The sequence below is a fragment of the Helicoverpa zea genome, chromosome 15, assembly GCF_022581195.2.
Source record: "Helicoverpa zea isolate HzStark_Cry1AcR chromosome 15, ilHelZeax1.1, whole genome shotgun sequence".
Classification (NCBI taxonomy): domain Eukaryota; kingdom Metazoa; phylum Arthropoda; class Insecta; order Lepidoptera; family Noctuidae; genus Helicoverpa; species Helicoverpa zea.
This window is the reverse complement of record NC_061466.1, coordinates 8,056,204-8,083,958: the sequence shown is the minus strand read 5'-3', so window position 1 is coordinate 8,083,958 and position 27,755 is coordinate 8,056,204. Positions and strand designations below refer to the sequence as shown.

At 33.7% G+C, this 27,755-nt stretch overlaps 1 protein-coding gene across 1 annotated transcript in view; it reads right to left on the bottom strand.

Moving 5' to 3' along the window:
• Nucleotides 1-27,755, bottom strand: part of LOC124637181 (protein unc-13 homolog A) — a 52,753-nt gene that overhangs the window by 9,752 nt on the left and 15,246 nt on the right. The window contains exons 11-13 of the mRNA XM_047173538.1: nucleotides 27,417-27,557; nucleotides 683-861; nucleotides 219-369 (exon numbers count right to left, since the gene is read on the bottom strand). Of these exons, the coding sequence (XP_047029494.1) occupies nucleotides 219-369; nucleotides 683-861; nucleotides 27,417-27,557 (471 nt within the window). The remainder of the gene's footprint in view (nucleotides 1-218; nucleotides 370-682; nucleotides 862-27,416; nucleotides 27,558-27,755) is intronic.

Sequence of the window (27,755 nt, the reverse complement as noted above, 5' to 3'; positions counted from 1 at the left end):
TCGACATCAGTGTAGCTGGGAAATAGTAGTAGATTTTTGAAAACGCTCTTTTCTAGGGAATTTGGCACGCATATGGATGCGTGTTCCACCAATTTCAGTGGTCAGTGTTATTACAGAGATAATATTAAAACATTGACTTTCATTTATATCAATTGTATTGATAGTATTTATTTCAGTAACTACAGTATATTTTGATATTCAATAACAGGTCTACTTACTCCAAAGTTAGAAGCAGCGAATCGATCGGAGGCAGACACAGCAGACGAAGCCGTCGTATGAGCGTAGTATGCGTTGATGTTGGCGAGTAACGTTGACATGACGGCTGGTACTCCGGCGCATAGGTACTTTGTTGAGAGGCAGTGGAAGTGCCTGGTGGAGAAAATAATATGTTATAAGGTCCATACAATAGATTGGATAAAAAATGAAACCCTCTTATGTATAAAAAATGTAAAAACGGATTTCGAAATTAATGTATCACTGCCTGATTTATATCAGAAATAGTTAATGCTCCATACAATAACTACAATGTTACTGTTTTATGTCCTGAAAGATTCAACTAGATTTTTTTGATTACTGTCCGTTAATCTTTCATCTTTGTCTCTTCAACTTATTATAAGAGCATTATGAGCAAGATTAAAAGCTTATTTGCGTATTCAGCGAAATATTCCGTAAATACACTTACGTCATAGCCTGATAAATGGCCTCAATTCCGTATCTCATGGCGAACTCGTCCACAATCTCCTCAGGAATATCATTGAAGTAGACCTTCCATGCATCATCACCCCGCGCCGCTGGTAACGTCACCGCCCCGCTGTTTTCTTCGCAAAGGTAGTGGAATAGGTTCTCGTGAAGACAGGTGTACTGAGGGAAAAAAGGAAAAGAACATTAGAAATCATTTATTAGGTATGTATAGATATACTTTAGTAGAAAAAATAGTTTGGTTCAGTCAGATTTTGAACAATCATTTTTGAGGGATATAACTTTGACGGCTATGTGTGTCTGTCTGTGGCACCATGGTTCTTAAGGGGATCGAAAGAATTTTGGAAGTGGTTTTTAGCTCAAAGCAAGTTTACCACTGTATACACAGTATAAATTATGAATACAAACTGACAAACTTCGATTTATGTTTATCGATAAACTTATGCATCTTGGAGCGATCTAATAAAAATAGTTGTAGCAAACGTTACATCACGTTAAATTTTATATAAAACTTTCGACCTCCAATAAAATATCTTACACAAATTCAGATTTCCGAAGAATTTTTAATATCAAATGCACTCTCTTTAAAATGCGACACCAGCGTTGCGGATAAAAAGGGGTCCAAGAATTCACAATATTCGATTAAATATCTCTTCCTAGTAAAACGTTTGTAGCAAGGAAAGCTTCAATATTTAAATGAAAACTCCGTTTCATCATAATTCTATCCACAAAGGAGTATAAAGTTACAAATTAAAAAACTTCTCGTTATAAAATAAAGTTGTCCATACGTTTACTCTCAATTCGATTTGTTTCTAAAAACAAAATCAAACCCGCATGGGAAATCGCGGTGCAAACCGAAAAATAAATTGAATTTCCACTTCTGTACGACCCGGCTTGACAGTCAGATATATGTGAGGAATATTCTGTCGGTTTGTTTTATGCATGTCCTATCAGAATTTAGACGCACTGTGACATGCTTTGCGTAGTTTCATTTACATATAATATCAGGCTATGCTTGAAAGTTACTGGTTAAATAAGTAATCAATCGGCCGAATATGATCGCCTCCCAATTTTAAGCTAGCTCAAACATCATTCTATCTTTTAAGCAGAAGTTAATGTTAAGGTCTGAGTATTTCAAGGTATGTTTCGAAAAACAAATGAAGATAACAGTTAGCAGAGATCGATCAGTATCAATTTTGACAATAGCTTCTCTTTTGAAAACTTTAAAATAAAGTAGGTATAAATTGGATGGTTCTATACAATGCATATCAAACGGAAAACATTCAAGCATCTCTCTAGATCCTCACTTGGGACTCAAAAACGCAAAAATATGAAAACCGTATTCCAGTTTTCCCTCAACAGATCCGTGTTCAGAAAAGATAGGTACAGCACGAATTCCATTACTGGGCGGATACGGAATGTTTTGATGTTCAAAACTGGGAATGTTGTGGGCGAGATATGTTATCAGGCCGACATTTGGGTCCGTTACCCTAATCGTGGGAGGTTGTAGCAATGTAGTATGTGTACAAAAACATCGAGATGTTTTGTATAAAATTGCTGTATACTGTTGTTTTGGTCTGTAGGCGGGAAAATATGTAGAGATTTTCATATATACCAAAATACGAACACGAAACTGGCTATGTCATGTTAAAACTGCCTACAAGAAGCATGAAACTGTTCTACGTATTTTGCCAATACTACAACTAGCATTGTAATAGTAGTCCTTTTGTAAAAATGGAAAATAAAATTATGAACCAGTACATCCTTCTCTAAAAATACCCACAAACTGTATTCCACAACATCCATTTAGTATTCAAAAATATTGATAAATTGTGTTGTCCTGAGACATGATAATGTAAGCATAAATCTTTCAAATATGCTAAAAGGTTTATTGAGTGGTGATCAATAACGTTTTATTCTAGAAATATAGGTACAAAATATTTATGGTCTCTGCACACAGCGGGCGCGGCGTGGCGGGACGGGACGGCGACGCAACACAATGTACTAGATCGTCGCGTCGAGCGGGACGGCTCTGTGTGGCGGCCTCCGTAATATCTAGTACATTACAACTGCTCAGTGTCGCGTCGCCGTCCCGTCCCGCCGCGCCGCGCCCGCTGTGTGCAGAGACCTTTATAAGACACTAAAGAATATCTATATCTATGCAACAATACCTCCTAATTCGTAGATACTTTGAAATACCTACAATGCACAACAATATTAATTTGATCAGTATGATTATCATACTTTCTAGGTATATCTTAGACACTTATGATTGCTTAAAAGTATAGGGAAAACATCCCGAGGAAATCTGGATTATGAAGTTTGTTATCACCAATCGGTAAAGAGCAAGCGTGGTGATTAACGCTCAATCCTTCTCCGTGTGAAAGGAGGCCTATGCCCAGCAGTGGGACGACAAAAAACGCAGATGATGATGATCATGCTGAACATCATTTAAGAAGGTGATTTTAATTGAAAATTGGAAAATGGTATTATCTTTACCTAAATAATTAGCTGCTATATTTATTACTGCTGAGCCATTCTTCAATCAGTCTTATTCTTAGTGTAGTACCCTCGAAAAGAAAGGGCAAGAGGGCAATCCCTTTGATCAACGAAATTTGCCTCAAAGCAGGATTACTTATAAGGACCAAAATAAATAATACATAATATTATCGATCACATCTTCTGCAGAATGGTAAAATAAAATAAAAGTAAATAGCTTTTCACCTTGATGTAGTTGAAAAAGAATATTCAAATTGTACCTCGGCCATCGACTTTACAAATTCTGTATAAATACTAGAAGATTATAAGTATCGTTAAAGTACCATGAAAATACAGTTTAAAAACTTTTCTTTTATAAACATCTAATTTTATCGGAAAACTTTTGAACATTAAAAACTTTGCCTCTAGAAATATTGTAAGAACAATTTTGTTTTGCTTTATACTGAGATATTAGTCTAACAAAAATTTCATACTTTCTTATTTTTATTTTGTTTGAACACTAGCTGTTTACCGTGGATTCACCAGCGTTACATGAATATTATATCTCGTAATATTAGAAAAGTGTAGCAGCACATTAACGATTTTTTTTTTATATTGACTCGGTATTTTCGAAATATTAAGGCTGTAAAGAAACAAATAATAAATCATGTTTAAAATATAATACACCAAAGAAGATGAGAAATCAAAAATCTTCATCGTAACCCAAGAACGATTTGTTCGCAGTTTCAAAGTTACGACTTCATTGAGTTTCTGAACACATCCCACAAAGGAAAACAGGCTGTAACATGCTTTAAAAGTATAATTGGTTTACACTCTTCAGAGACGTTACGACTTATTATCTTGTAAGCTCATATTTGTACATGGGCTCAATTAAAATTTGAACACAACATATAGTACATAAATCCTTTATTTTCTCGAAGGGATGAGCAGAGATTTATATATTTCAGGCACGCAAGTTTTAAGAAATACCTAATGTCGGGACACCTTTGGATAGTTGTTGCTCCTTCAATCAAAAATTGAAATCTGAAGTGGCAATGGGCAAGGCATATGGCTCGCAGAATGATGGGGCAGAGAAGTTCTTGGGAGGCGACCACGACCCGAAAAACGCAGCATGGGCGGGCCTCTACGAGATGGATGGATGACCACGCCAAGGTTGCCGAGAAGCAGTGGCTGCGAGTTGCTGAAGATCGAGCAAAGTGACAAACCTTGGGGAGGCCTTTGTCCAGCAGTGGACCTCGTTCGGCTGAAACGATGTAACTGCCACTAGAGAAGTTTCGAAGAGCGAGAGAAGCGAAGAGAGTGCAAAGAATCAAGACCAAAGCTTGCTAATTACATGCAAAAAGGCTTTCTTAAATAAACCTTCATTATCTTTATGCAAGCACACCGGTAAATTTTTACCAAAATGTAAGGTAATCCACTCAACTCGTGCCTTCGTTAAGAAAGTGGGCAACACCGTGGCTATGGCTATTCGCCGCGATTTTCGTTTCATAATTGTTATGTATAAGAGCGGTTTTATACAACAGCGGACTCTGATTCACAAACTCAGATTTAAAAACAATTTACGTATAAGGAACCTCGAAATTACGTTCCTATTACCTATAGGTATTCGTTTAGAGTCTTCCATATTAAGATTGATTTAGAATTATGAAAACGCGCGTTCTGAATTCGTATTCTGAAATAAAATCAGAACACTCTCGGAGCTATAATATATTTCTATAAGTTTACACAATACTTATTGAAAAAAGAGGGATATTTTACAATATGTCAGAATTTTTAAGACTAGTGTGAGGATTTTTTTATTATTAATAAACGGAATTCAGAAAAGCATTTCGACTGTGTCAGGCCGCCCCTATACAGTTTTCATTAAGAGGTAAAATCCAAAGAGCATAATAGAAGATCGTTTTTGTTTTGAAAAATATGAAAATGGAACGTTCTTTTCACCAATTTTGTGCCGCGAATTTTACCAAGTTTTTATGCCAGTTCTATATATTTTTTTTTTCACTGTAAATAAATAATAATTTAAAGATAAGTTATCATTATCGTCATTATTTTCAGTTAGTTGTAAGTCTGACAGAAAATCTAGCAAACAGCATATGTGTATTTTACACATCATATCACTTCTTACACATAAGTTTTATGTATTATACACACAGATATAATATTTTAAATGAGTACAATGATAATGTTATTCTATTTAGTACCTACTGCTATAATATATACGTACATTTGTAAATATGTACATTCCCAGTAACATTCATGAACTTTATTATCTCAAAGTTATCTGTTTGGACTGCTTTGTTTGCTTAGCCCTAAATAAAGCTTGAACTTCAGAGGGAGAAACTACTAAAATAACAATAATTAGAAATTAACGTTTTGTTACCATCCTTCCTTTCATTTTAAAATTTACATCCTCACCACTTATAGTTCGGCCATTCAGAGAATGCGTTCCTGACACGTCGCGATTGAACTGACGACGTAACTACATTCATTGATTATTGATATAATAATGTTGTTTTAATGCTCCTCAATTGTTAAAACGGTAAACAACCAGCAAAAATATTTTTATCGTAACTGCAACGCCATTGCAAAGTTACGTCGTCAGTTCAATCGCGACGTGTCAGGAACGCATTCTCTGAATGGCCGAACTATAGTTATTATTCGACAACATATTACAACATTTCATTATGTTCAATAGAAAAAAAAAACGGATTAAGAACCTTCATAAAATCCAAACGAGTTAATGAAAAGCTGCTTCACAAAAATCAAAAATGAAATCTCAAGACGACTCAAAGACAGACAAAATTACTTCTTACAAATTGGAAATATGGAAAAGTATAAAGTGGAGGCACCAGGTGGTGGGTGAAGAGAGCTCGTTTTAGACTAGTTACAATGAAATATACGAGGTATAATTCCTTACTTAATTCACCGGACTACTTTGAGGAACGACTATTCAAATCGATATTTTGTGGCATAGACGAAGTTTCGTGGAAGTAGCTGGCTTGATATAATACTTTGTAGGAAAGAAAGTATATGAATGTATTGCCTGGAGATAAATCTTTAATAGATAAATCTCTTACAGATGGATTTGAAAAGTAATATTTGTGTGTTATTGAAAACAATAACGTAGTATTCTGCAAAGACTATTGCTCGTTATTTAAGGATTAGGAAAAAAAATATTCAACTGCTACTGAAGAAGTAAACCATAACGATTTTAGATAAGAAAAAAATAATTTAATAATATAGAACTTTTTTAACTCCCCCAGTATTTAAAATTATATACTCCTCGAATCCCTACTAATATTATAAATGCGCAAGTAATTCTGTCTGTCTGTCACGCTTTCACATCTAAACCACTGAACTGATTTTAATGCAATTTAGTACAGGGATAGAGTTGACCTTGAGAAAACATAGGATAGTTTTTATCCTTTGGACTTTTGAAGAGTTCCCTTGGAAACCGAACTCGTGCGAGCGATGCCGCCGGCGGAAGCTAGTTAATTGATAAATTGAAATATAATTAACCTACTACTTCAAAATTAACACGCTCACAACAGAAACTACTTAATGTTAATCAAACCTCATTATAGTTCGGCCATTCAGAGAATGCGTTCCTGACACGTCGCGATTGAACTGACGACGTAATAACATTCATTGATTATTGATATAATAATGTTGTTTTAATGCTCCTCAATTGTTAAAACGGTAAACAACCAGCAAAAATATTTTTATCGTAACTGCAACGCCATTGCAAAGTTACGTCGTCAGTTCAATCGCGACGTGTCAGGAACGCATTCTCTGAATGGCCGAACTATAAGCATTTATCGCGTCGGATTAATATCAAAATGGTTATGGAGTTCAACTTAACGATAATTAAAATAACGATACTTAAATAAAAGGGAACAGAGGTGTCGGTCGGTTGCATCAGAATGGGTGTCATATCGAAAATGTTGAATCAATTAACTTTATAATTTATAATGAGTATTGGTTTTTGTCAATAATATTGAATGTCACGTAATTATGGGGAAGTGGGTTACTGATACATTCGCGTTCAAAATTGTTGTGGAATGTGAAAAACATTTTCGCTTGTTTTTATTAACATTTGCGTTTGTGCCTGATAGTATTTTTGTTCAAACGTAAAGGACTTTATAAATACAATAGGGATTTTACATGACATGCAGGTAATCAAATATTCATTCAAACTCAATAAAAAGGGCTTTAACCCATCAAACCAGCGAAGGCGTTGAACGAAAAAAAGTGGACTAAGTTTGACTATTGTTTGTAAAGGCTCAACCTTATAACGCCGAAAGAATATCTTGTCTTTAAAATACCAGACAATAAGAAAGCAAAATCGTTAGACCTTCACAAGCTACTTAGTGTAGTCTGTTAGAACTTTAGATTGTAGCACAACGACAACTTAGACAGCCACTATTGAAAACAAATATTCGAAATAGCTTTCCAAGTAGGTCTGGTCCCACTTTAAGTAATAGTCAGTCCCAGACTCCTCAATCCCTAACAACATTTGCCTAACAGGCGAATTTCCTCAGCAGCAATTTGTCGCACGTCGTTTATCTAGCTTAAAAGCTTTTCAAATATTGTGCGATTTGCTTCTTGGTAACATTATGTTTATTTACATAATTATTATTATCAGAATATTACCTATGTAGTACATATAAGAGACCTTCTAAGCCCGCTTAATTAGTTCAACCACGTTGACCTACTTTTTCCACCCAATTATACATACAAACATTTTAAAAACCGTTATTTATCACGTACACCTTCCCTCATTAGCGCTAACTGCAAGCAGAAACATGCACGCGATTATAAATCTTATCGCCACAAAAATATGAACCTAAATCGTATGAATTGAAATAGAACAAAGTTCGCGTATAATTTGTTCTGGGAGATTTCACCAATATTTTGGAGTCCATTTAATTAGAGCGACCCTTAATAAATCAAGAAAAGATAAATTGGTTTAAATGGGACCCTCCTACCTTCGTAGAGGTACTAGACCGGTTGAATTTATATCTTTTGTGAACCTGACCCTACCAAAACTCGCCGAATTACTCGTCGCAAATGTCAATGTAAATTGAGATTGTATAGAATATAGAACAAAAAACATTCTCTATTCTTGTACTTGCTTGAAATGAACCATTCAATGACACATTTTTTAACTTTGCAACCCCAGTCGCATTTTAATTTGGGTCAGCTCCATTATGTTTTTCTTCACATCATCCTCTCTTTTTCATTCCTATTATCATTATTCAACTCCATAAGAAATATTGAAGAAAGAAAAAAATGGTAGGAGAAATATTCTAACTTTCCTCATTCAAAAATATGTGTATTATGAGTTTGAAGCTGCTGCAGCTAACGGTAAACATCAAGTTATAATTTGCCTTTAAATTCTAGATTTCTAGTTAAAAATCTTTGGCCTGTTATTTCCTAAAATATTAGTGAATACAAATAGTACATTAGAATCAGGAATTAGCATAGACATTGGCAACGCCCAACATGTTTTAGTGGAAGGGCTCAATTTATGGTTCATTAATTAACAATCGGATTAAATTGGGATTACTAGAAGTCAATGTAGAAATTGTTCCCATTGAAGTAGACTACATTATTATATAGTCGATTGGATCAGATCTGAAATTGGTATACAGATTCATATTCCTATAACATTTTTAATTTTCAAACTAAACAATGAACGTTTGAACATCCGTCGGAAACTAAGTTTTAAAATAAATTCTTGTAAATATTTTATCCATTGACCTCCACAAGCAGCACTGTTTAATTTATTTACCAACGTCAAATTGGACTACCAGTACAGTTTATTACGAATCCCAGATAAGCAAGTACCACGATAAGTTGTTTTATAGCATGAACTTACAACTGATTAATCATATAAATGACCAAATCTATGCAGGCCCTTTGTATGTTTGCGTGTTCACCTAAACCCTTAAATGAAGTTTTGTTATGAAATACAGAGTTCACGCGAGCAGGGTCGCCCTTCGTTGAAAAATATTCAAAACATAATTTATCAACACTGCCTTTAATAGCTGGAAGCACGCATTAAAATTCCTTCACACACAAACTTAATTTAAAAAGGCTCATTATGATGCAAACGGGGAAATTAAAGTTACAAAATATACTTTAGTTTCAAAATGTTGAAATTTTTATTGAAACTTTAACCTCTCAAAGCAGGTTTCATTTGGATAAACGAGATTCATTGAACCTCTCTGGGTTATATTAATACCTTTAGATTTCAGGATGTTAGTTAATAGTGCTTCTCAAGTAATTAATATTTTTATTATTGAATCGAAACACTATTAAAGTTATGTGTCGTAAAGCATTTTAAAGTTACCTACGAATTCATAAAAACTTAAACTCTTCTAAATAAAGGTATTTAAGAATAAAATGACAACTATGTACTAGCTCTGTTATATCTCAGCCGATTTTTTTACTGTTACTTAACTAAACGGAATCGAATCCTAATCTGTATCAATAAATGTTTTACCCAGGGAACGCTGTAAATGAATTCCTAGGCAACATTGTAGGCCCTGGAGACTGCGAGGATATTGAAACCGTCTGATCAAAGCTAAAGGCGCCTTTGCCCTTTAACGGCTGGGTTTGGCAATGTAATAACATTAGAACTAGATAGGAAGGTCAAATGTATCAGTTTTTGAGGTGAAAAGCTAATTTGTCTGTTTTAGTTTGGGAATAATATGTTTATTTTTACATAAAACAACTCAAAGCAAGATGAAAGAAGACCTAGCTTTCCTTAAGTGTATAGCAAAGTTATGCTTTAGAAACTTTATGTATCTATGCACAGGAAGATATGGCAAGCTATGATATAAGCTTGTGAGACAGGCAGAAGCGAATTCTGGATTTTGCAGTGTAGCTATAGCTGATTATTACAAAGAAACTTCACCTCAAAATTGAATATTGATTCCCGGAACCTATAATTAAAACCTACCTTGAAATTTGATTTATCTTCTTTTCCATCAAATATCGATACAGGAAGTTTTAATATCAAATATTCACAAGGGAATATATAAAAGTAATTTTATCCGCCCAAAACATCCGCATATCTGTACGAAAACGCACGAAGGAATTCGAATATATCCAAAAAGCCAGCGAACGGTTATTGCAAGTATATAAATATGTATGTATATATGTATATTGAGTACGTAGGTATTGCTATTTCCTTGTGTTATGTAATCCAAAAATCCTATCGCGTCTTAGGCACCTGTTACAACATCAAAGAGTAAGAAAATTCGCGTAGATTGCTTTACATACATATTTATACATGTACATACATGTTAATTGTCTTGCAAATACGTGAAGCAGTCATTATATACAGAAGCTTTATTAACGGGTCATGAAACGCGTAGTGGATTTTGCGAGGTGGTATTTTTAGTAACACTCGTATTTAATTTTGGATTTTATTCTAATCATATGTATCTACATGCATGTAAGCCACTAATGTAACTATGCATATCCCTTAACAATCGTGTTCGGTTTTTAACACGCTTTTATTAGGTTGACCTGTATGTAATCATATATGTATTGGAGTCTAAGGTAACTAATTCAACCATCTTCCAAGGATCGATCGTAGCGTCATGAAAATTTACAGCCGTATGAAGTTTTGATGCCAATATAATAATATGGTACAGTCAAGATAATTTGTTGATGGAGCCGGAAGATATGAACTGGAACTTTTTGGTTTTTATAAAAGCACCCAAGTGCGTCAATAATCTGTACTGTTATTAAACAATACATATTTCAAGTCAATATTATCAATGTGTATGTGAAAAACTCATTATTATATACACCAAACAAACAGCTCACATAACACATTTTACCAGCTTAATTATAGTTGGAATCCCACCTTTATATTGTCGATACACGTCAACATAATTATATCGGCGCGCACTATAATTGGTTTATGTACTTAATACGAACGCCAAGTTACGCTGAGTCGCTCTTGGAAAATTCATTTAAGCTGTTACATACAGTGATGTAAGCTTGGTATGTTTCTATATAGAACGACTATACTTTTGTTTTGTGTTGAATTTGATGAAGAGAATTTTGTTTTTCAGGGACTTGTGTTTGGCGATTTATAGTTTAAAGTATTTGAATTTAGGGGATGTTGAATTTGGTGTTTTGTTATTTATTGAGTAAGGAAGTATTGCTTAAGAATAGGTAAAGTTTACTTTATCCTTACATATGTAGGTGTGAAATTGATTCCTCGATTATAATTTTACAAAGAGAATGTTTACATTTAAAATGATGCTATGAAGTTGTCGCTGTTAACTTTACCTAAAAGACTTTGTTTAACTCCAAAAATATATATTCATATGGAGTATTACCCTATCTACCATCATCCTAGAATCGATATAAAATACGTATAAACATTTCACCGATGTCTCACTTCGTGTAACCTTGACCCCGCGTCAACGAAATGAAATATTTTTCCCTTAACGTTACAGAATTTAATATAAGATTAAGAGTATTATTTGTCTATCAATCCGCCTTTTCCTTCAAGTTTTAATAAAAAAATTATAATTCCAAATCCTTGCGATACCCTTGAAATGTTACTTGGTTAATGATTAATCGGTAGTTCTTTACGTGAAAAATACAAAAAATAAGGGAAAGTTTTTATGCTCAATAAAAGTAGGGCTGTGGGAAATAAACACTAGGCTATAAATTAAGTAAGTGAAACTATTGTAACTATAATGTTCAGCTGAATATTTTATTAATATTTTTATGTGCAAGCATGTATTTTTGTGCACATAGCCCGAGTTTATTTGTAGTGAACAAAGAAAGTAATGGTTTATTAAAATATAATTTTCAATACAGAACGACTGTATACTATTTCAATTATCTGTTCATTTGAATCTCATGAAACAACGAGGTTAATTTCCACTATAAAAAAGCGAACCTTAGCAATGTTATCAAAAAACGTTAATCAAAACAGATAGTCAATTTTCTTGGACCCTCTGTGTTACAGGTACTCTTTAAACATCAACCCATAACAGAATTTCAATAACATTTCAAAACTAATTACATACAATAACAGAGGCACTAATAATTTACGTATCACCCCTCTACCCCCCATATCGTGCGTGCTATCCATTGATAGGAATAAATTTAACATTTACCCCTCCACTCCCCCTTGTCACTCTGACACTTGATAATTGAGTTTCGAAGTGCTCAAATTACGCATGAACTTTGACATCGTGACCTATATTTTATTTTTATGTTTGTTTGTTTGTAAGATACCTCGATTTAAGTGGGTGAAGATCAAAAACAATTGGTGTAGGAGATTTTTTTGGGAATAAAAGTTCTTTGAAAGAGCCTTCCTGTCACTTCAGGCATTAAGTAAAATAAAATAAAAAGCAAACCTTAATGTGTATTTTATTTTATCTACCCAAGTTTTACTTTACACAGAGACAACTTAGAGTTAAAGCTTTCAGATTCAAAAAATCTGTATTAAAAAACGGACAAGAAAATCCTACAGTCATTAAATAGGAAGAAACCTAAGCTCTCAATATCACTTCAATCTGAGGATGAAATCAAAAACCTCACGCTCAGCAGTCACGCCAGACTTTCAGACCAGAACAAAGTCGTAATCAAATTTTATTTTTTCCTTTAAAATCCTTTAGTACTTAACTTTGAATGGAAAACGCTCCCAGCTTCAATCATGTAAGTACTATCCGAGATTGGATATAAATTTTTATTTAAGTGCATGGAGCTTCATAAGAACTTATACAAACTCGTAAAGTCAAAAATCATAAACATTCATATTTTTCATGCTGCGATCCTGTATCCATATGACATTATTTCTAACCACTGTGTAAAGTAACAAGCTTCTGTGCGGCGTAAAATAGACAGTAACATAAAAAGGATCTTATTTTCATACAGATAAAGTTGAATTTGTTTTACAACAGTATTCATTGTACACATGTAATCAATTGTATCCAATTTTATGTAACGAGTCTATAAGAGAAACAAACCCTAAATTGAATTATCGTGGTATCCAAACGCCCACTGCGAGCGATTTGGTACCGAAATAACGCAAATTCACACATAAATTTGAGATTAGGGTCGTTATAGAAGCTTATGTTATTCCCCTAATATACTGATGACATTATTTTATCTTCAGTATATAACATAATGTTTTATTTAAATATTATTTTACAGTGTAAATTGAGCCACATATTTTGTTCAAAATAAGCACTTAATTTGCAGGTAGCCTGAATAGAAATTCTCGCATGGATCTGACAAAGACAAATAGGTATCAACTCGGCTCTGAAAAAACTTTTTACAGATTTCACAAAAGCTTTCACTACTGTAAGCAGAACAAAATCAGAGATATATAGGTGTTGAACGGAATTACTGGATGGTTTGAAACTAAATTGGTAGGCAATTGTTTGTCAATTTAGTAGCAATATCAAACTTATGTCCAGTGGGGATACTCTTTTTCAAGTGTATTACATTGCAATTTTAGGAACTATCGCGAATAAACGTAAAATGAGCAATTTAAAACAGATTTTATTCAAAAAGTCTAAATTAAATCTGCTTAATTTCTATCTGGTTAAAACCTAATTACACTTAAATTGCTTATTCTCTTTATATGCAATTAACCGTCCGTGTGATGCACAGTGGTTTACCTAATTACACGGTCGGACAAAGTGTGTCAACCTTTACTCCTTTACTCCCCTAGGAAAACCCGCATAGCAAAATGTTGTAGCTGAGAGAAAATTTTGTGTATGAAGGCACAAAATACAAATAGCGTACCAAGCCGCGTGCGGAATCAAAATGGGGTACAGACAAAACCAAAGGTGTGAAAAAATCACAGAAGATAACATAATAACTTTAGCAATTTATGTTCAGATTTCTTTGGAAAAAAAAAAAAACAAAGTCTTTTTGGATCATGTTCTGCCAATCTAACACGTTTCTGTGTACCGTGTGCTGTCTTGTGATACAGATTTCTATTTCGTAACAAGATATGAATACAAATCTGAATACAACGTGGAAAAAGTTATGATCGTATGTACCTACGAGTACGTACCTATGTAGATATTATAATATTTGGTACGTGCCTTTGTGTTACATGCCAGTTGAACGCAAGTGGAATTTCGTCCTGACTACGTTGGTTTCTTAGCTGGTAATATGATTATGAAAATGCAATAGTCATAAATAGAGCCGGAACGAGTTGCTGGCCCATTTCGGGTCCCAGAAGACTTCGGTGTCAATCCAATTTATTTAATTATTCATCATATTTGCAGATTGGTTGCTAGAGTGTTCATTCTTATAAGGGGTATTTTTTTTATCTGGATTTCGAGTTTCGTTGTACCTTATTATGTTCAAGACTTTTTGGGCAAAATTATTATGTTTTAAACAAAAATACAAAAATCTTATTACATTCTTAAAAGGTTTACAAAATATTTATACCAAACTTAATTAGTTAATTATTTTTTACCCTCTCCGCACAAAAACAACAAAATCAAGGACTTTTTAAAAGTCTAGAGAATTAATTGGTTTATTCAAGAAAAAAGTAGATTGAAAAATAGTCCTTTGAGAAATATTTCTAAGGATTTTAGGCAAAACATTCTTTCGTAGTTTTTTCTAACCTCATTTGAAACGTATTGTGTTAGATCTAGAATTGCGTTCCGGATCTATCTCTTTGTTACTTCGTCTAAACGCACTTACTCATTCAAAATGCTGTTGTATGCTTTTCGGATCCGACGGCAAAGGTGACGTCACAACGAACGCTTTGTAGTTCCTAGTTTACAATGGTACATTAACCTGTCACCAGTGTAACACTAGAGCAGTTCTTTAGCCATTCTCTAACGATACCCTCGGGAACAAACGGCGGGAAGTTATTTGTAACTCGGGACTATATACGACTGAGTTGTCAATACAGTATTTATGGCTTGTTTTTATTAACTGCCAGTCTGTTGGTGACCTTGATTTTCTTGGGGATTTTGTAAATGAGTTTATGGATATTTCATTGTAGGTAGGTTACTAAAACACAGAAGGGGCTGTTTTCTTACTGCAAGATTTCTACATGTTGACGTAGGAATATACAGATTCAAATTGTTGTTTCTTTATTTATTAATTTTGTTATGTAATGAAGGATAGAAACCAGAATAAATTGTTAATAAACAATTACTCAAAGTAAGTTCCTAGGTGTTGTCAGGTGAAGACGTGTTTCGAAAACAAAATATTATTAATTTGCCAGATGACATTATGGACCCATAAAATATGCGGAACAGTCATGTTTTTCCAGCAATTTATTGCTTAGGAAATTAAGGTACATTAATCTTTTAAGTCCCTTAGCGACAAATTTGCTTTGGCCTGGTTTTAGCAACCAGAGCGGAAACCTGTTCACCTTTGTCTGTAGAATAAATAACGCGGACTTGTTGACTTGGGGTTCTAAGGCTTTTCGGAAATTAAAGGCGTAGGTAATCCCAAATTGATTTCTAAATGTATTCCAGATTGTCAATTTCGACAGGTCTGAAGTTGACCATAAAAAAGTGGACCGTTTGTGCAGATTTGAAAACTGATTCCTGTATTTAAAATTCCCACATTATTAACCAAAGCTTACAATAATATTTAACCAACATAATTCAGCTTACAGAAACCCCATACTTTTATTTCCTCGCAGCCAGGCGAAGCTAATGGAGCGTCGATAATCGCGAAATGCTTTGCACGCGATGAATCCCAGACAGCCGCGGTATTTACAAATACCGCTAAACATTATCCCGATTTTATCAATGTACTAGCTTCCGCCAGCGGCTTCGCCTTCTCGATGTGTTGATAAAAAGTAGCCTGTATGTTAATTTAGGATATCACCTATCTACATACCAAGTTTTAACCAAATCGGTTCAGCCGTTTTTGAAAGAGTAACAAACATTCATTCGTACATTCTCACTAACTTTCACATTTACAATATTAGTAGGATTAGCCGGATGTACCGGGATGGAATATAGCCTAAGTTACTGGCAAATAAAGTAGCTTTCTAATGAAGAAAGAATTTTTAAAATCGGTCCAGTAAATTCTGAGTTTAATCATTACAAACAAACATACAATGTTTTTCTCTTCATAATATGAGTATAGACATAGATAATATTTTTATACATTCCCATACCACCCAAGCTTTAGTACGATCGTAAAACAGCTCTCAAATATGGCGGATTTTTCCTTCGTTTTTGTTCGGTCAGCGGAAGACTCCATAAAAAGTACCTATTAGGAAGGCCCTTTGTGAAAATTTTGAGTGGCAAGAGTCGTCAATTACTACATCTGTCTTGCACTTTATACGTGAGAAACATTTTTGATGTGTTTTTGTGGGCTTGTGAAGTTAAAGGAAAATATGACGAATATAACCTTTGTAGGAAGGAAGTATAAAATGAATCTGAAATCTAAAGAAAGGCTCATTTTAATTGCATCAAATAAGTTAATGAATTGATTATCTTCAACACGATTGTTTGTGTGACTCCTCACTATATGTTTTAAAGTCAAAGTTTTATCATTACCAAACCTTTGCAGTGACACTATATAAAAGAATACATACTTTAAAACAGAAAAATATGTACAGAATTAAAACATCATCTCACGCCCCTAAAAATACACATCTGAACTTCCTACCCTCTAAAAAGGCTGTCGAAAAAGCAGAAGCATATTTGCACGTACACAATATATACTTAGATATAGCGCCATCATCTTTAAATGGGGTAGTTTCGCACGTAAAAATACCCATAGATGTTAAGTATGAGGAAAACGTAGGGTACGCCATTAATTCTTTGGAAGCCTGCAAGATATCAACACTCAAGTTTTTATAAGAGTGAATGAGAAAAGGTTGTTGGTGTCTCATCTGCTTTGCCTTTTCTAAAGTATATTACATTGAGCTCGTTTCTAGTGTTACCAGAAGTGGTTACATTATTTCTTTGTACGGTGTTTTAATCATGTTACTTAGGTATAAACACCATAAGGTAAACCCAATCGAATATAAACCTTTAACTACTGTGATAGATAAGGTTGAAAATCTATTGAAGAAATTTTACAGATTGCGTGTTGATTATTATAAGGTACTAAAATTGAAACCAGAAATATCCGAAATACCTAATCAGATATAATCAACACCAGCTGTAATTAATTTGTAAGTCTTTGTGCCCTATTTGACCTTCACTAAAAACAAAGTTCTATAGCACGAATTCCGTAATGTAATAGAAGTTAAAGGTTCCCTTCAAATTACAGGGATCTAAGATCGAGGGCAGAGCGATTGTTCAGAATAGCTGTGGATAGTTGGAGTAATGAACGATTTACGTTAATTATGGCTAGAAAAAAAGCCTATTTTTTGTTCTATTTAGTTGAAAAGTTAAGAATTATTTTTGTGGATTTAATGTGTTTTTGTTTAGGAGACAATAAAGCCATAGAATTAAGAGTTCTGGTTGTAAATTAAGTATCAGTAAAGTTGCATGTAAGGTTACATGTAACGAATGTCTGGTTTCCCATACAAACCGAACATTACATGAAAGGTAGTTAATTTAGCAGCTTATGGTATTCTCACAGTTATTTTCGCTTTAGGCTTTAGTCTTTATGGATAATAAAATACCTATCTATAGATCCTAATGTCAAACCTGCTAGCACAGCGATCTTGCATTACATTTGGTTCATTATTTAGAGACCTAATAAAAATCTATAAGACCGGAATATGAGACCGGACTAGAGTACCAAGCTATGTCAATCTTTTGACAAACAATCCACACAAGATTAAGCTGCATAGGTACTTAAAATACATACCGAAAAACAGGATTATCATGATTTTTTATAGACGAAGTTTCCACAGTACCTAGGTAATTTAACAGTGTCATTAATTAAATTTGCAAAAGTTTAAGTACAGTTAAATGGAGTGTGAATTTCAGTGAGATCCCGTATTTTCAGCTGTTACGCAATTTTATAATTGGTTCGTTTATTTCCTTTATTGTACCAGCAGCATTTTGTATATTCGGCAAGTGTTTTCCAATTGTGTCGAAATTACGAAATACATGTTTTATCTTTTGATGTTTTATATCAATTTGCAACTTTGATTGGCTCTCGTTGTCTCTTATTGAATATTTACACTTTAAAATGTATCTTCGTTATCATTTCGGAAGATATTGCGGATATTTCATTTTGTTCTTTTAAAATGCTTTTATTAATTAATTGTGAAATACTTCGAATTATTTTTTAAAGTTAAAGTAATTTTGTTTTCACAAGTGAGATAGAAAAGTTTTAACGTACAAAACTTTGACAGTTATCACGTTTCTGTTAGTCAAAACTCAAAACAAAGTTCCCTAAGATAGTGAGAAACTCCACGCGTTGTTTCTCAGATAATAAGAACTTACTTCTGCTGAAATTTCTATTAAATCTTTATTAGGCTAAGTGTTCTTAACAAAACAATAAATAGAACAATGAATAACCTTTTGTTTTGTCCACGTGTTTAGGATAAACTGTCCACGTGGATAGAATTATAACAAAAGCCCGAATTCAGATAAATACCTACTTTCATTTGAAGAACTTTGATGACGTCTAAAGAACCTTTGATCAAACTGACAAGATGGACGCGGCTCTTAAAATCAAGGTCAAACTAAATAAGAATTTGGAGATGGTAAATTATATTTTTGCGACGCAATAATGGATATGGTTAAACATCAAAAAGATGTGACTCATTTGTGGGTTAAAGTAAGATTTATCTTTTAAGAAAAAGACGTAGACATCTACATCTTTTTTTTCAATTCATAGCAGACTAACCCCCTTACTTATAAAATCACTAATCACCTTCTAAGCAACATTTTAACTAATCACTACTTAAAGTCTTAAGTAGTGATTAAATGTTAGTTAAGACATGCTTAAGCAACGTTTATTAGTAAGAATTTTCTTAAACAGCCCTTAAGTATTACTTATTTTTAATTCACGTTTATAAGTAAGGCTGTTAGTATTTTATAAATGTCTTGTTATGTATAATCAAAATATGATGGCATATTGCTGCAAATCTCGTTACTGACTTCAATTTAGACGCTTTTTTGACCATATCCCCAAGAATACTAGAACTAAGTACAAGTTACCAAACAATTTCAGTGCGTCTACACGACAATACTTTAGGAACACCTATCAACAGCGATACCCAAACAAAACCTATTACAAACTTTCCATTGTAGGAGCAAAACGGCTTTTTACTCACGTGTAAGGAACCCTAAAAAGTATAACACTGGCCCTCGTTACGGTAAAGTAATGCAATTAAAAGTTGGCGTGCGACACTGCGCGCTTTGTGAGGCAATTGCCTTAGTAAGTGAGGTAAGTGGTTATAATGCTTGAAGGTATGAAGTCTATGCTGTACGTAGTTTCAAATGGGATAATTGAGGGAGGGGAAGGTGGTTGAAAGTAGGGGTAGGAAGTCATTAAAAGCACATGCTTGTATGTACTTTTAATAGTATCGTTTTCAGTCCGAATACCCATGTAAGGGTACATAATATTTTTGAAAGAATAAAGGTTGAAGTTCTAGCAACTGACGTGACTTTATTCCAAAAGGAATAAGTGATGCATCCAGATCCTGAGGTGCATATCACATTTATCAAAATTACGTAAACCCAACTGAAGAATCTAAATGGTTCGGAAAATCCGTGTATGAAAATCCTTACAATACCCAAAGCTTGTTATTGAAATCTATTCCATAAAAATTCTACTATTTAAATGGGAATATTTTTCCTGTGTACCGATTTTTCATAGAATTGAGGCTGACATTGATCATCCTAAGCCGTAACCGAACACAAACTAACTTCGTAAGCAAATTGATCTTCCCGCTAGCCAGTTAGTCCCAATTCTTTGAGGACACAACATAGTTATAGCTACAGGTGTCATGGACGTAGTTAAATCGGTACGGTAAAGCAATCTCCGCGGTTTGGGAGTGGATGCTGTTAAACCGGTCAGACACGGCTGGTCTTAAGTACCTACAATATAGGTGCAGTGATAGAAGGAGTAACGTTTGATCTTGGTTTTGATTGTATAATTTAGAAGAGAAACCAGGAAACTGAGGTACCGCTTAAATAAAATACTGAAGGGCCTACGGGCTTCTTAGAAAGAATTACCGCACTGGCTCTGGTAAGCAAAAGGCTCTAGAAGGAACAAGGGTGAGATTGAGTCCTTCTCACTGCACCACAAGCACCTGCACAGCAAGAGGGGGAGGGGAGGAATATCCTTTGATGATATTACTCCACAAGAAAAGGCTACTATTTATGAAATAAAGTTATACCCTAGTATTTCAGGGTCGGTATACATCAAACAGATGAAAAGAAAAAATATAACCTCATCACTACTTCTATTTCCTGCATTAAGTACATGACCAAAGGTCCTGCTATATAGCCAAGCTCATTACTTTCACTCACTCATACCTGTGTTTTATGAACTCCATGAACAAAACCCTCAGTATGTTTACTAACGCAGTAATAACAACTCTTATTTTAGGTACTTATAAACATCGTAAAGGTCAGTAACTACGTTCTCACAACCGGCAATGAAAAGGTTGATCAAAGGATTTATCTTAATACTTTGTGGAATATTTTATACTTAGAAGTGAGGTATTTTATCTTAGTCTGAAGTCTAAATTACCTTCCGAGGTACTGATAGCTTAACGAGAAATACTTTGCTAAGAAATGAAACATTATAGAGTACTGCAGTGGTTAGTGAATTATGGACAGTCTGGCATAAATGGTGTAATTTACAATACTGTCTATTGGTACTACAGTACCTTTAAATGCAGGTTCCATTTGAGGTTTTCCCTAGTCCCGAGTGAACTACGTTCTGTACTCTGAAGAATTCAAAAACTACTCCTATCAATCCCCACCAATCTTCACCCAAATCGGTTTAGCCTTTCTTCCGTTCCGTTTTAGCAGTGTAACTAACCACCTTTCTTTACATAGGTATATATAGATTTGAAGTGTCGGTTTTAATAATAATATGATAAAAATAACCAAATTATACATTGCATAAGATTTTAATATTAAGCTCCAGCAAATCTCCTTAGAAACTAAGCCGTTAGAATTATATTAATATAGGAAGAAGCAAACGCTAGTGCTTGCAAACTAAGTAATCCCTTTAGTCTGCTCTGTAACTTAACACCTGCATAGACTACTGTTAACTAGGAGAGGGAAATAATTTAGATTCTAGGTATTGTAAATTTCAGACTTGATAATTTAATTTTCTAGCTACCTGAATAAATTCTTCATTATCTACAAGTTTTTCTCTTTATCGGATTATTTTAAAACATAAGAACTAAAAGAGATTTGAGTATGATTGAATAGTAATGGTAAAGGTTAATTCCAGAATCTTTCTATTAGATCACAATATTATCGGCAAGAGAAACACTTATAAATTCGCTTTGCTTTTTTCTATGTACCTAATCAACCTAATGTCACTAAAACATACCGTTCAAAACACACATTTACTAAAGTACACTGTACCTGTATCATCACAGTCTTGCAGACTCACATACACACACTCACACAAACGTTATATAACAACCCACCATCATACGCGCCAATTTAAAACAGGTGTAACCCTACGTAACTAGGGGACTAGTTCCCTAGTTTTAGAAATTTTGCTCATCAAACGTTAACTCTTTTACATTATACGGGAGGGAATTAGAGTTTTTAACTAATTTTGTTTTAAAACTAGGGTTAGTTAGTGACTTTATGTGAGTGAAGCATTTTTGTTTAGTTTACTACAGCAAGAGAAAAAATACATGTAACAAATGTAGCTAAGTAATTAAGTATAGAGATTTTTAGAGTAAAAAGGTTTCTTAAGTATCTACTTATAGAAAAATTAACTTAAGGACTTGTTAAGAAAATTTGTTCTCAAAATTATTAATTAAGTACCAATATAGGTTAATTCTTCGTAAATGAAGCTCACTCTATCTCAATAAATTTCATAAGCAATTACGCCAAAAACACTTCAAAGTAGTTCTTCAAACGGGAAAACTTTTCCTAGATAATAGCGATCCCTATTTTCTTTATGTCTAGAGTGTTCGTCTTTATATTTCTACAGTTTTGAACGTACTTCAGACTACTTTATTTTCATCACAAACAGTGCTTCGTTTTACTAGCGAGCTGAGAATAATTTAAAACAAACTCAAGCTAACAATAGTTTGAAATTTTAATTTATATTATCAGACTTTGGTGGAGTAATATCTGTTTAGTATATTTCTAACGCGAGTTGAAGCGTTACTTATTATAATCTAATGGCTGTCGTTAGTTTTCAGACTGAAAGTTTAAACTTGGGAATTTGGATCGCAGTTTGCAATAATTTTTTTGTGTAATTTTATGAAAGTTTGAGAAACTCGTATTTGTTGAATCATGTTTACTGAATATACTATAACGTTGGTGTGTGTTTGAAAAAATAATGTAAGATAAAACAACATCTTATCTACGTGCAAGGATTTACACTAAACCTCACAGGAGCCGCGCGTCAGTCCGATAACCCGAGAAGAAACTGTCAATATGGTTTTATTTTAATATAAAAAGTACAATAAGTACAGCGTTCACTTTAAAACAATCCTATTTAGCTCTTCGTTGTCGACCAGGTTATGAACATGTTAACAACATTCATCAGATTCAATTCAAACCTTAATACAGCTGCTTATCTAGAATAATGTTAATAAGCAATGTATAATAATTATGATACCATTCATATACATTTAGGAATGGTACGAGTTTGCATGTAAACTTCAAATATTACAAGACATAATTCTATCCCATAAAAATTATCAGTTTTAAATAGATCAATTGCCCGTCCACGGGTAAGCCCAACCCCCGCCCCGCAGGGAAACAAGCCCAAACCATGTTATTTTTCTATTAAAAATCTGAAAGCAGAACTCCGTATAATGTGAAAAAGAAACTGTTAGCCGGCCGATGGCGCAACTTTTAATAATATTGGATTTTACCTCGAAGGGAAGTCACGAAGTTTAAGGATTGTGTTTTTACCCAACTGTTTTGGCTTGGGTTGTGATTTTTAGATATGTAACTTAACATTTTACTTGAGATGGATTACATAATAAATTATTGAAAAAAAGTTTTGTTAGCGGGAGGCATTTTGTGTATATCTTAGTAGTTAACGTTACCTTGGTAATAATAGTAGGTACTACTTACATAAGTAGACTGTATTTATAGCAAAATCAACCACGAAACAATAGGGGCCTAAATTAGCAAAAAGGGCAATGACTTTAATTTTAAACTACAAAATACTAGCAATATTACAACTTTGTTCTTGGCTTCTACGGCTTAACCTGTAAATTAGTTAAACCAACTTGCAGAATTGATGATCTCAATAGCCCTTTAAGTCAACATAACCTTAACCAATTAAATACAATAAACTCAAAATTAAAGCGAGATAACTGGCAAAAGTACCAAATTCAATATTTAAATTCAAACACAACCCAGACTTTGTGTTTTAACTTTGAAAAGTATGCCTTCCCTACTAATATTATAAATGCTATAGTAACTCCTGTCTGTCTGTCTGTTATTCACGTCTAAACCACTGAACTGATTTTAATAAAATTTGGTACAGAGATAGAGTTGACCTTGAGATAGAACATGGGATAGTTTTTATCCCGGACTTTGAAGAATTCTCTTGGAAACGCGATATAACCGAACTCTTCGCGGGCGAAACCGCGGGCGGAAGCTAGTATTTTATGACTGTTTAGGAAGAAAGATGAATTGTGAATAATTAAGTATATCTATTCTCTATTGATTTATCATCAGAGTTTTGGTTTCAAGTACGAAAGATTTAAACTAACAGTACTGGAGTCTAACTTCCCGCATATATTTACCATATAAACTACTACACTGCATAGCACTAGTAAAATCTGAAAGCTCACAATTTGTCTAACTGCATCCCACTAGCGTTATTCTATGTAACTTTTGCGTTTTATCTCGTTATGTTATTTGTAACAGAATTTTGGTGCATCACAAAATATTCTTTATAGTTTCCTGGTTTCAACTTTATAGGTTAACCTGTATTTTGAACAATACGATATTCTTTCACTAACGTATTAAATATTGAATTTAAATTCCGTAAAAATTCTACGAGAATTAAATAAAGAAGAAAAAGCACTCCTACTTGATACTTTCCTATTTAAAATTGAATTCAGTGAACACAATTAATCATCATTTTTAACATCATAGCCTTTTGCTAACTATGTTGGAGTCGGCTTCCAGTTTAACCGTATGTATCTGAAAACCAGTATTTTATAAGGAGCGAGTGCCTATCTGACCTCCTCAACCCAGTTACTCGGGTAACCCAATAAATTAGTTTCATCAAAAATATTTCGAGCCAAAAATGTCAAAACTAACGTCATTAAAACATTTTTAATCATCTTCATTTAACTTTAATTAATAGTCTCATGTAATTTCATGCAAGCGTCAACCATTTTCATTAGACACGACGTTATGTAACATATCATTAATGTACCAAACTTGTTCACATAAGTCTTAGTAAATTAATTAAGTGTAAATTAAATATTGTCTCGTCTAGTTTGAGGGTCTAATAATGTTTCAGTAAATAACCTTGGGCTATTTTGTAAAGATTATTAAGCTAAAGGGCTTTTAAATTAATTAACTAGGCATTAATAAGAAGGTTTTATATCCCCTATCTGTTTTTAGGAAGCTTAGCTAAAATATCAGGGCATTGACACAAAATTTATTTAAGACATAAAACATCGCGAAAGTAGAAAATCCTTGTAAGCAAAAATTCTTACAAAAATCCCGTCTTAAAAATTGATTTAAAAGCGTGCTTCAAATTGAAATTAAATTCTGAGTAAGCTCAAGACTTGACATCTACTAAGAGCCATACCTATTACGGATGAAATCGAGGTCTTTGTAGATTTAACAAGACTGATGTTATCTATAAATGAAGTTCTATTTTCATAGTAAAAGGTTTATCATCGTAAAATGTTGAAGTCAGCATTTTGTCATATAAATAGCTTGTGTGTGAGCGTAAACATAGAAACCAATTTAGTATTTTGTTGAAATACACCTATAATTCGTGGGTTAAGAACTAGAGTAGCGTAAGGGCAAAAATACAAAAAAAAAAATTTTTTCACCATTCCTTTATTTAATCTCCATATTTTTATGTGCCAAAAAACTGGAACGATGTAGTGTGTTGATTGCTTAGTACAACAATAACGTATATAAAAAAAAAGATATTTTGTTTATTGCCAAAATGAAGTGTTTCTACTTACAATAATCTTGACATTATTTTCTCAAAAAAATTACGAGCACAACGATCGTAACTCGATTTACAGAGCTACTGTCCCTGTTTCGTAAGCTTCCGTAATTTTTCTTCCTGCCAAAAAAACGTAAGGGTGGGATAGCTACTATGGCACTAATTTATGTAACAGCCAAAATGACGTATGTCAACCAGTTTTTGAAAAATACATTATATTAAAATGAAACCGTATTTTAATTGACCAAAAAGTTACATTATTCTGTAGTCGATAACTAAAGTTTTATTATTAGTAAAAATCAGATATCTAAATACTATAGATTTTGCCACAAAAAGGGCTATAAGATAACAGTAGATAAATTTGAGTAGTTTTCCCGGCTCTCCTGAGAAGTTGCCATTTTGGCCTTACGCTACTCTAGTTCTTAACCCACGAATTGCTATTCAATAAAACATGTTTAAGAATAAATTGGCTTAATCTTGCATAGTCTTAATGATCAAATTCACAGTTGTGACTTTAATAAAAAATGTGTAGCAAAAAGTTACCTAAAACTTTACCGTAACGAGGACCGTGTTTCGTTATACCTTCATATTGTGTAAAAATGTCGAAACCTATTGTATTGTTATCTATTGAGGCGCATTTATTTTCGAAAAGCAATTCATTGTTGACTCAAAGATTTATTGTTGTCTCATTATTTTTCTTGAAGTTTAGGTTTTGACGTGGGCGTCGATTCGAGACATTCAATTTGATTCTGTATAAAGAAAATTTTAATACCATCAGCTTTAATTTGCTCGTTGGCCAAAGTTTGCTCGAAAATAAACATTAAAATTCCCAACGGGAGAGGTCGACCGACATAAAATAGCCAGCTTAAATTATTTGCATCACAAAACTGGCCACAGTCGCCCAACACCCCTCTTGGGCCGAATGTGACCAAGAAATTATACTTTTGCATTAGCCAGCAGTTTCGCTTAGTTAGCCGGCTACACAAACTTTTCACATTTATTCCAAAAAGTTGGTCCATTCTGTTCCCGCATCTGGGTTTTAGCTACCTTCTCACTACAACTAGGTTTGATTGTATGCTAACAAAACTGAAGTCAGCCTGTAATAAACGAGCGATGTAATTCGAATTGATGATATAAAAGAACGATTCGAGCGAAAAATGTTTCAAAACTTTTGGGAACTCCTGGCGAATTTAATTATACACCCAAAAATTGATTGGGTATCTCGATTTTGCGAAGAATTTTGCTAAACTGTTTTACAACTTTGTTATCGTATAATTTTGACATACAATTTTAGACTACTGTTTCCTATATCCATTGTGTTAATTTGGCTTACCCGTGTATGAAAGCATATTTTAATCGTTAATTCCTGAAACAATTATGTATTGCGGAAGATGAAAGGAAGGTAATTGTAGTTGTTTTACAATATTATACTTTGCACCAATATATAAAAAGCGAAAGTACACCTACTCTGACTGAATGTTAAATATGACTTGATTAGTTCCAATCAGTCACTTTACCCAAAATTAACAAAACAAAACAATAACAAATCACGTTTGTCAAGTTCAGTAGTTGCGTTAAATAACAAGTAATTACGACCACGCTGGCTGTAGGCCAAGGGGCATGGTGCCAACGCCCTCAGCAACCTGTTGACTTGCGAATTGGAAAACATTGTTTATAAAATCCAACCAAAGGCTACCAATGTTATGAACTACATTACCAAAGGTCGTTGACCTTTCAGAATCCATGGCTGTAATTTCGCCGATTTTATGGACGACATTGTTCGTATTTCGTTTGTCGAAGTTACGAAGCCGCAAAAGTATGCGGTATTTTCGTCTGATTTATTTGGAAAGTTGGTGTTTTAAAATCGAAGTTTGTCATTTTTCGTTTCACACAAATTATAATACTATCCAATTCTGCCTTTGGGGTGTTCCTGTAGTTTACATGTGACTAGTTCTAGCACTAACCTGGACATGATATGGTGCCACCTTCTCCTCTCCCTTGATCTCCACGTTGATATGCAGTCTGATGGCTCCGGATACTGCTGACTTGTCTGTTCTCTTCTCCAGATTATACCAGACGTCCATCTCTCCTGACAGTGTTCGTACCTATTAAAATAAATGAAGGTTATTTTTTGTATAAAAAAGTTTGACACATTATCTCAGATACTTCTTAACGTATCAGGGATAAAAATAGTAACATAATAGACTATCTTAATACTTTATGAGATATCGCTTTGAGGCCGAAGTTCAGTGACAAATACAAGGATGATTGACAACAAAATGATTTTAAATGACTGGTTGATC